At 38.8% G+C, this 9,682-nt stretch overlaps 2 protein-coding genes across 2 annotated transcripts in view; both read left to right on the plus strand.

The window, feature by feature from the left end:
- Window positions 1–9,682, plus strand: part of alkbh4 (alkB homolog 4, lysine demthylase) — a 13,905-nt gene that overhangs the window by 981 nt on the left and 3,242 nt on the right. The gene's annotated exons all lie outside the window — the stretch shown is intronic.
- Window positions 570–4,544, plus strand: orai2 (ORAI calcium release-activated calcium modulator 2). The gene is made up of 3 exons (XM_037687816.1): window positions 570–577; window positions 2,384–2,613; window positions 3,859–4,544. Exons 2-3 carry the CDS (start codon window positions 2,389–2,391, stop codon window positions 4,438–4,440), a joined length of 807 nt encoding a protein of 268 aa, XP_037543744.1. The 5' UTR covers window positions 570–577; window positions 2,384–2,388; the 3' UTR covers window positions 4,441–4,544.

A 9,682-nucleotide genomic window follows, 5' to 3' on the forward strand; every position in this document is an offset into this window, starting at 1 on the left:
TAGATAGATAGATAGATAGATAGATAGATAGATAGATAGATAGATAGATAGATAGATAGATAGATAGATAGATAGATAGATAGATAGATAGATAGATAGATAGATAGATAGATAGATAGATAGATAGATAGATAGATAGATAGATAGATAGATGATAGATAGATAGATAGATGATAGTGTAATTACATTTTAAGCGTTTTTCTTGTGCTTTTATTTTGAAAGCAACAAGCTCAACCGGAAACGATGGTTGTTTCAGGTCAGAATCAGAAACATCCTCCCACCCGAACCCCGGAGCCAAAGAAACCCGGTTTTAGGTCACAGCGAGGAAATTCATCCCGCAGTTGTGGGTCCAGAACGGAAAAGTGTCGGACCCCGTGGTTGAACCGCTAAAGAAGAGGAAGAGGGAGAAAATAAGAAAGCGGCTGTTTCGAAGTGTGGAACCGGAAACGGTTGACTCGGTTCTCATCCGTCGATGGTCCCGACGAGCAGCAGCGTTTTGCTTGTTGGCTTGCAACGTGGAGAGAAGAGACTGTTCGGGAGTTTACTTGTGTATTTTAAAAGGCACCGTTGATAAAAGGTAAGTTCGATAAAGTCGGTCAAACAAATTACGCAAATAAACCGTCGCTTTGAAAAACATGTTAGCTGCGTTAGCTAGCAAGCAAGTTTTTTTTTTTTTAACATTTAGCGTTGCAACGAATTCAACATTTATTATTTGGCGTTATTCTGTTTCTTTTAATATGAATTTCCGCTTTTCGTTCTCGACAGCAATTTGAGTGAATTGCAGCACTCGTAGCTATGTTTGTATGAGCTGAACTGGGTAAATGTATCCTGCTAACAACTTATCCCAGGCTTCTAAATATACACGGTGGCATGAGAAGGTGCTGATATCTGCTGAACTGTTGCTGCTGCAAACTCCTGGATCACACTTCATCATCTCCCTGTCCTGAGTGCATGTGCTTCTACTTCCACTAAAGTTTGCAAATGCACCTCAATGACCAATTCACACTGTCAAATACAGTGTCGTTTTATATTAAAGTGTTTTCATCATCAGGCTATAGGATCCTTCCCCCTGTAGAAACCTCCATAACACCTCCATGACAGATTATTTATTAGAAGTGTAAATCTGTATTTTAAAGACAACTTGAAGGTGTGGAGTGTTTAGTTGATAGAGATATAAAACTAAATATATTTTTGTTTAGGATGTTAACTAAAGTTTCTGCTTAGATGAGCAAATTAGCCATTATTTATATAGTTATTACAATTAATCTGTTTTATACGTTGTTTTGTGTCTTTGAAATAAAATGTCTTTTATGAAGGCACATGCTTTTTGCTTGTTGTTAAATCATTTGGTATAAATCCCTGTAAACATGAAAAGTGTTTAGGATTTTCAACTTTGGATAAATTAAGTAACATTTTGTTTAAAATTGCTGTGAAAATACTAGTAAGTTTAGAGTTTTTCTTCAGTAAAATAATTTCAGTTTATTTTTTTAGTTTAATCACATTTCTTATCATTTAAATTACTATTAAAACAGTGGCTAAACATTAGAGCAGAGAACGTGAACCAGCTGGTTAGACTGTTTAAAGTGAGAAGGCGATTCTAGGTCTGCAATTAAAATTTTCCATAAAGTATTAAAAAAAAATTGTAAAATAAATTTGCATATCATTATAGTACCTACAAGCAAAAGTCTGCACTGTTTAACATGTTCCGTTTAAAAAAAAAATCATTAACAAATCAATTTATTTCACTTAAATTAATGTCATTTTACATTTTGGCAGCGTTTAGTTTAAAATTAGCGTGAAATGTTGCATCTCCTAAGAACTCAATCAATAGCCAACTTTAAAATATCGATCTTTGACTATATATTAATGTTAGATGCACTGAAACAGTCAGTTTATAAAACATTGACTCACCGGGTTTAATTTTTGCCGTTAAAAGGTGTCGCTTTAATATGTCATATTTACATTTTAATAACTTTGATAGCCTTTTTTTTTTTATTGAGGTACTACTTTTTGTCATTGCAGTGATCTTGTTGCTAAAAACGTTTGTTTTCATTCATTGTTACAACTTCCTGTTTTCTCAAAAGCCACGCTTGAGTTCAGTGCGACTCCCTGCCAACAAATTATTTTGGACGGAAAACATTCCCGTGACAAGACTTTATATTCCAAACATCTGGACAAGGGGCTGTGGGAATATCTGTGCAAAGCTGAGCTCTTCACAGTCCACATGAGTAAAAGCATAACACTCTTAATTAGTGATGGAAAGAGAGAAATGGACTTTTGAGTAAAATCGAGCTGTTTATTTGTCATTTCATGTAAAAAGTTCCAAGTCTCAACGCGACCCAGCTGCTCGGGCTTGACCGTCTCCCTTTGTTCTGCCCACCAGGTGTCATGAGCAGCGAGCTGAACGTGCCGATGGGTTCTCCAGTTCCAGGGGTGTCGGAGCGACCGCTGGACAACGGGGACTACAGGGACTGGGTGCGACGCAGCTACCTGGAGCTGGTCAGCTCGAACCACCATTCGGTGCAGGCCCTGTCCTGGAGGAAACTCTACCTGAGCCGAGCCAAACTGAAGGCCTCCAGCAGGACTTCTGCGCTGCTCTCAGGTTTTGCAATGGTGTGTCAATATAGTCTTTTTTTTTTTTTTTTTTTTTTTTACTACAGCAAATTTTTGTTTTCCAGGAAATATCACTCAACTTTAAAGACCTAGAATCTCTTTCTTGTTGAAACGGGTCGAGCAGGAAATGTTTATTTCATTTTTATGGTTTCAAGATTTCATTTAGGGTTTGTTTTCAGAATTGCTTTCGGTGACTGCGTAAGCAATCATAATTAAAAGAGGGTTAGTTACAGATACAAATACCAGTATGTTCCATTTATGGGGTTATCGGATTACTTTTAGTTCAAACTAGTTTCCTCGTAATGCGTCCTTTTTGAGGAACTACTGGACCTGTGTGTTGTTTTCTTAAACATCAGTGTGTCTTTAAAATGGTAATATTTTCAATAAGTGCAGCTTTAGTTTGTACAGGCATGCACAGCATATTACAAACTTAAGATTTATTCTGTGTGCTGATTCAACGGTCATACGATTGTTTTCCTGTTTTTAATATATATATAGTTTTATTTTACAGCACATTTTTTTAGTCCAACTACTTCTGCATACTTTGTTCTATTTTAGCCATTCATATATCAAAAGCAGATGGATGCTATCTATGACTTAATGTTTTGTAAATGTTATCCTTTTCTAAATATTTACCTTGATTGAGAGATATTTTTCATACAAGTGCGCGGGATCTTTTTAGTTCCTTTAAAAACACCACTCGTTGTTTCTCTGTTTTAGAATATTGGCTCTTTTTTTCTTTTGTCATCTTGCGCCTCTTTCGGTTTGTTGCTGGTGTTTTGGTTCTTTTCGCTTCAGCTGCTTCAGTTAATTTCAGCGCCGTCATTCGGCTGAGCGTTCACGCTGCCTTTAGACAGGAAATAAATGCATTTTGGTTAAACGGATGCAGGTCATTTTTACAGTACTGCATATAAAACTCCATATTATACTACCGTACTTTCCACCGTACGCGTCGCTCCACCCTAAAAGTCGCATCAGTCTCAAACTCACCTTGTTGTCGTGGTTACGCGTCATAACTAATGTTCAAAAGTTTTTAAAAAAAAAGTTTCATAAAAATCCTTCCAGCTGCACAGCATCAACACCACGACCTCTGCTTCACAGCTCACAGATTTTGAATGTGTCAGAAGTTCTGAGTAGACAAAGACTCGACTTCACACGTTTCTACATTAATTTAGCATTGGTAAGTGAAAACATCCATGACCTTTACATACATCCCCCTGATTACGTCTTGTGTTTCTGTTCCAGGTGGCCATGGTCGAGGTGCAGCTGGAGGTGCAGTACAGTTATCCCAGAGAGCTCCTCATCGCCTTCAGCGTGTGCACCACCGTGCTGGTGGCGGTGCACCTCTTCGCTCTGCTGATCAGCACCTGCATCCTGCCCAACGTTGAAGCCGTCAGCAACATCCACAACCTGAACTCTGTCAGCGAGTCGCCTCACGAGCGCATGCACCACTACATCGAGCTGGCGTGGGGCTTCTCCACAGCGCTGGGCATCCTGCTGTTTTTAGCGGAGGTGGTGCTCCTCTGCTGGGTCAAGTTCCTGCCCGTGGACTCGGGCGAGACCAAAAAGGCAGCGCTCTGCAGCACCACGACAGCCAGGACCGAGGTGAAGCTCACGTCCCCGCCGCCCACGCACAGCGGCTGGCAAGCCGCTCTGGCCTCCACCATCATCATGGTGCCAGTGGGGGTGATTTTTGTCATGTTCACCATTCACTTCTATCGCTCTCTGGTGCGCCACAAAACGGAGCGCCACCATCAGGAGATCGAGGAACTGCACAAGATAAAGGTGCAGCTGGACGGCCACGAGAGAGGCCTCCAAAATGTGTGACGTCGTGACAGCAGCTTTAAAGACGTTGTGCCGTTTGCTCTGGACGTTGATGCCTTTAGCTTCACAGCTCGTCTTGTTATATTACAAAGAATCATAATTTATTCACACCGTGGATTTTTTCATCTGACAAGTCGGTTAGTGACGAAGTTTAAAGGTTTACAGAGGAAAAAGGGCTAATATGCTTAGAGTACCAAATCGCTTATACTTTTGATATGTTGGGTTGGAGTGGTGGCAGTTGTCCCATTGCTGAAGTGGCTTTTTGTTAGTAAACGTCTGTCTGGGGGTAGATGGCCTCAGAATATCTCGGCTCATCTTCATGGTGAAATTCAGGAAGTTGCTCGTTTTTACTTCCACTAAAATGACCTTTTTACCTTAAGCTAATTACCAGCTGTTTTTTTTTTTTTATCAGCCAAAGATTGTCTTACAAATATAGCGTAGAGTATTTTCAACAGCTATAATGTATAAATAAATCACAATAGCAACATTTAGCCAGTTTACTTTCTCTAAATCAGGATTTTCAACATTCGAAGTGAATTGCTCATAAAAACATGGGTGTGCCAAAAATAACTATTTGCTTTCATCCGTTAGTTTACAGCCACCAAGCACTTGTATGGATTTAAAAAATATAAAGGCTGATTCACCACTTAATATAAATTGAATAGAAGGTTCATGAACACTTAAAAGTTTATATTGAAGCGTCTGCGTATAAAAGTTGAGTCGGTGTGCAGCGCGACTGGTTTTAGGTTTCGACTGTGGGCAAGTCTTAAAAAAACATTTCATTCTTGTGAAATAGTGCAGAGATTAGTTGAGATCACTGTGTTTTTATTGAATTTATGAGAAAAGCTCATTTTTCTTGAACGTCAACGTGGCGTTCCGTCTGTTACAAAGACCGTGGAGCCTGTGTGGAGAGCATCAAATTACTGATGCTGCTCAAAATGCTTAAATGTACGAAGCTGCTCACGTTTTGTTCTGCCTTACAGAAGTACTGCCTATTGTGAACTGCTGTTTCGTTAAAGGTCATAACGTAAGCGACGTCTTTCACTGGAAGCAGAACTGTGATGTAAATGTGTCCTCCAAGTTTGCGTATTTCTTCTTGGAGTCATTTTATGCTTCTTGGGTGAGGACAGAATATTTATTTTAAGTTATCACATTCCAAATACTACGACTGACCAAAATCGCTCGATTCTTTTCGTTTCTACCGAGAAGAAGACAGAAAGTGAACATGTAGTTCATTTGGTTAATGCAGTTCATTGTCTGACATCCTACAACAAAATATACACCGTACACACATTTAACACATACATTATTAGAAAAGCACCTCAGCAACAGTTTGATTTGTTTTACAACATGTGGTTCTCAGAGGATGAGCTGTTGGATGTTCTGTACAAATATTGACATTAATGAGCATTTTGGGTCTAATGTGTAGTTATTTATATGGACATTTTCTTATTTCAGGTTTTCTTGTGTATGTTGTTTTTTTTTATTTATATATTGATCTTAAAGGAATTGCTCTATCGAAGCCTTAAGAAGCCTAAAAAATAAACCTCTCGTTTGGCTAGCCGTTAGCTTAGCCTGGACAAAGCCTTTTGCTCTTTTTGTCATTCTTTGTGCTCTGTGACTTACGTCACGGCAGCTGGTTAATTTTTTATCAAACAGATTTTCTTGTCATTTTTCATTTCTTTAAAGCGGTGGTTCCCAACCCTGGTCCTTGAGGAACGCCATCCTGCACGCTTTAGTTCTCCTGCTTTGACACCTAATTTGAATGAATGGGTGATTAACAGAACTTGATGAAATAATTAAATCACTGAATCAGGTGTGTTGGAGCAGAGAAACAACTAAAACGTGCAGGATGGTGTTCCTCATGGACCACTGTTGGGGAACCACTGCTTTAAAGTATTCATCAGACTATATGAACACAGTTTAAAGTGAGTTCTGCTCTGATTCTGTGGAAAAGTTATGCTGGATTATGAATTTTACGTTTTGTTTATAGCTAAGCTTTTGAACATCTTCAGCTCGGAGACGTTCAATTCTAAAGCGAACAGCTGGACTATGTTTAAACAACTCAGTTTCATAGTGACGTTTTAATTCATGCTTTTACATTGTCACATTTCACATTCTATAAAATTATTTTAAAATGCAAACAGCATTATTAAAAATACATTTATAGAATAATTTTATGGCAGCAATCTATTTTGATTTAACGTGTCAGTCCTCTCCAGCTGAGGGTGTTCAGAGAGCCATCTACAACAGGTAAGATATTAATGGTGCATTACTTTTCCACGGACCCTTAATTTCAAATATATACATATTTACAATGGAAAAGACCCAACTCAAAATTCTGACCAGGTAGAATTTAATATAATAAAGTTCGAACACAGCAGAAAAAAAGAACAGGTCAAGAAGAAAAAAAAAAAAAACTGACGGCACAGTCAGTAACATAATTCAGCATTTCTGGTGTATTTTGATCTGGAAAAAATATTTGAACAAAAACAAGAATATTCGAGTGCTTTAAAAGAAACCTGCGTTTAATTTCCAGACCAGCAGGGGGCGCACAGTGCTCATTTTATGGCACTGTGAAAAGACAATTCACCTTCAACAGTTTGGAATAAAAAGGTGCTGATCATCAAGGATTGTGTCTCTTTTAGGACACAAATATGAAACCACATTTTCCTCTCCTTCACATGCATACGCTACATATTTTACACTTCAGGACTTTTAAAAAAAAGGTACGTGAAACAGTTCATGTAAACAAAATCTTTTAAAAATTCATGTGGGGATAAATAAATAGCCTTTGAGAAAGAAAATCTCGTGTTTTAAATCTTACAAATACAAGATCGCAAGCCAAAATGTTTACATGTAAACAAAGAGGCAAAAGCAACATTTTGACAGCAGCCATGTTTCATTTGTAAGATCAAAATCAGTATTTGAGACATGTTTCAGGTAGTCTATACTATGCGTGGGTTTAAAGTTTTTGAGTTCGCTTTATGACCAAACGGCATGCAGATGAGAAGAACGTCATAAAAGCAAGTATAAACTAGACTTCTAATGCCCTTTCAGTTTAAAATCTTGACAGCAAATACAAACACTATGAACTACTAATAAAAAGTTACAAATCAGGCTGATCTGTTGCGCAACAACTGACGCGCTCTGGGAAATGTTAAAAAAAAAATGGGAGTAGTGCTCATTGCGGCAAACAGTGTGATTTTAGTGCCACTAAAAACTTCGATGTGAACAGTTTGTTTATGGCACTTCTGTGCAGTCAGACCACAGTTGCCAACTTAAGTCGCTTTGAGACAAACAATCCGGTCAGGTAGATGGGAGTATGAAAACTTTGTGAAGATGGCGTCTCACTGGGCTCAGACTAGTTAACGGTGTGAGGGAGTGTGAGGTCCTGATTAAACTCACGTTTGCTCTCAGAATACACTTGTAGTGGGCGTCAAAACACGCCCAGGTGGATGATAAATAATTAAAACAAAAAAAACACCTGGTCCAAATCTGCTCATCTTCATTTTAAACAGATTAAATTAGAGAAAATGGGCAGCTGCCAAGGTGGATGACCAGGAACGCAGTTTGGCAAACCGTGCACACACACACACACAAAAAAAAAGGCCGTTGTTTTATAAAACTGGCCGCTCAGAATGTGAACGCACCGATCACACGGAGACTGCAACAACAAAGTTTGTACTTTCTCACGGTTCTGAGTCGCCAACTAGTCTCCACCACTTCCTTCTATAACTCTGAACTCTCACTTTTCACAAGTTCAATCATAATTCAGTTCAAAATTAAAAAATAAAGATGCAGCTGAACCTCCTTCACATCGATCGTGTTGGGCTGAAACCTTAGAAATTTGCGGTAAATAATGTGTAACAGCGAAGTAACAATTGGGACATTTGTTACCGTGAGATATTTACTACATCGAGCCAACATCTGGCTGAAAAGCTTTTAGCAACTTAAGTCAAATAAAAATAAAATTATAGTGCAAGTAACCTTGTTGTTGACCCCATCTCATAAAAACAAAAAAAACCTTTAAAGTACAACTTTGTTAACAAAAAGAGAATTGTTATAAAAAATAAAAAAACAGCGATGATGGATGAAGCTTTAAAAACGTGAAACCTATTTATTGTGCAAAACAACAAACTAACGAGTGACGGACATGGTGAGCGTCTGAACTGGTAAAAGGCATCGAACAGAATTCAAGCAAAGTAAAAACCAGCATGCACTCGTGTTGCACGGTAAAGCAGCTGAACATCTGTCGACTTCCTGCCACAGATGTGCTTTATGTGGGCGACTCGTCTCCGAGCACAACGACACCTGAAGCTGTTAACGAGCATTATTTGGTATTTATTATGGTATTTTGGCAGTATTTGAGTCACACAGTTTGATCCTTTAAAAAGGTTTATAATAAACCAAAGGAGAAAGAATAAATGATGATGCGAGGACAGTGAAGATGAACCCGTGTCGTTTTCTTTGATTTTGATGTGAAATGTGGTTTAAAATGCAGCCTGAGGTCAATGAAACTAGTTCTGATGATCCAAATGGAACCCGTGAGCAGCTTTTAAGGCGATCTCGACATGGTTGGAGTGTTTGTGAAGCTTCATTTGAGACATTTATCGACTATTTGGTTTCTGTGTTGAGGCTATACAAGTAACTTCAAAACAACTTCTTAAAAACAAAACAAATTTTTTTTTTTTTAAATCAAAGCTCTTCTTTCTCTCTTTCCTATCGTTACCATCAGTGTCCACTATCATGCACAGTTTGTCCCGATAATTCAAACATTCAAAAATTCATGAGCCGCAGAGACTTTGAGACGACATGCCACAGGGTACGAAACAGCGAAGGAAAAAGAAATCATCAATGTGAGAGCTAACATAGCTTATAATGAGTCTAAGAAGGAACAAAGAAAATACTGATGAAACGAATTGAAGGCTGCCCCTCTGTGGACAAAAACTCGTCTTTGCTTATCTTAGAGGTGGGAAACGCTCTAGCTTGGACTGATTTCTTTGTTGGGGCGGAGCTTTACACTCTGAAGCTTTCTCCCTTGCCGTCAATGTGGCGCAGGCGCAGGTAAACGTCGGTGCCGATGCCCTGCATGGACTGCACGGACAGAGAGCCCCCGAGGTACTCGGCGTAGGCCCTGGATGTAGGCAAGCCAAAACCAAACCTGTGGAGCAAAGGGACGGAAAACAATAAGAGAAATGTCCTGATGCATGCTCAATAATCCAGGTAGAAAAATCTAAAAAAA

The sequence above is a fragment of the Nematolebias whitei genome, chromosome 14, assembly GCF_014905685.2.
Source record: "Nematolebias whitei isolate Nwh7 chromosome 14, NemWhi1, whole genome shotgun sequence".
Classification (NCBI taxonomy): domain Eukaryota; kingdom Metazoa; phylum Chordata; class Actinopteri; order Cyprinodontiformes; family Rivulidae; genus Nematolebias; species Nematolebias whitei.

What these genes read in the sequence shown, in the direction of transcription:
- orai2 (XM_037687816.1), top strand. Translation starts at nt 2,389, where the DNA reads ATGAGCAGCGAGCTGAACGTGCCGATGGGTTCTCCAGTTCCAGGGGTG. An exon ending in TGCTCTCAGGTTTTGCAATG is followed by an intron (nt 2,614 to 3,858) that starts GTGTGTCAATAT and finishes TTTCTGTTCCAG; the next exon opens with GTGGCCATGGTCGAGGTGCA.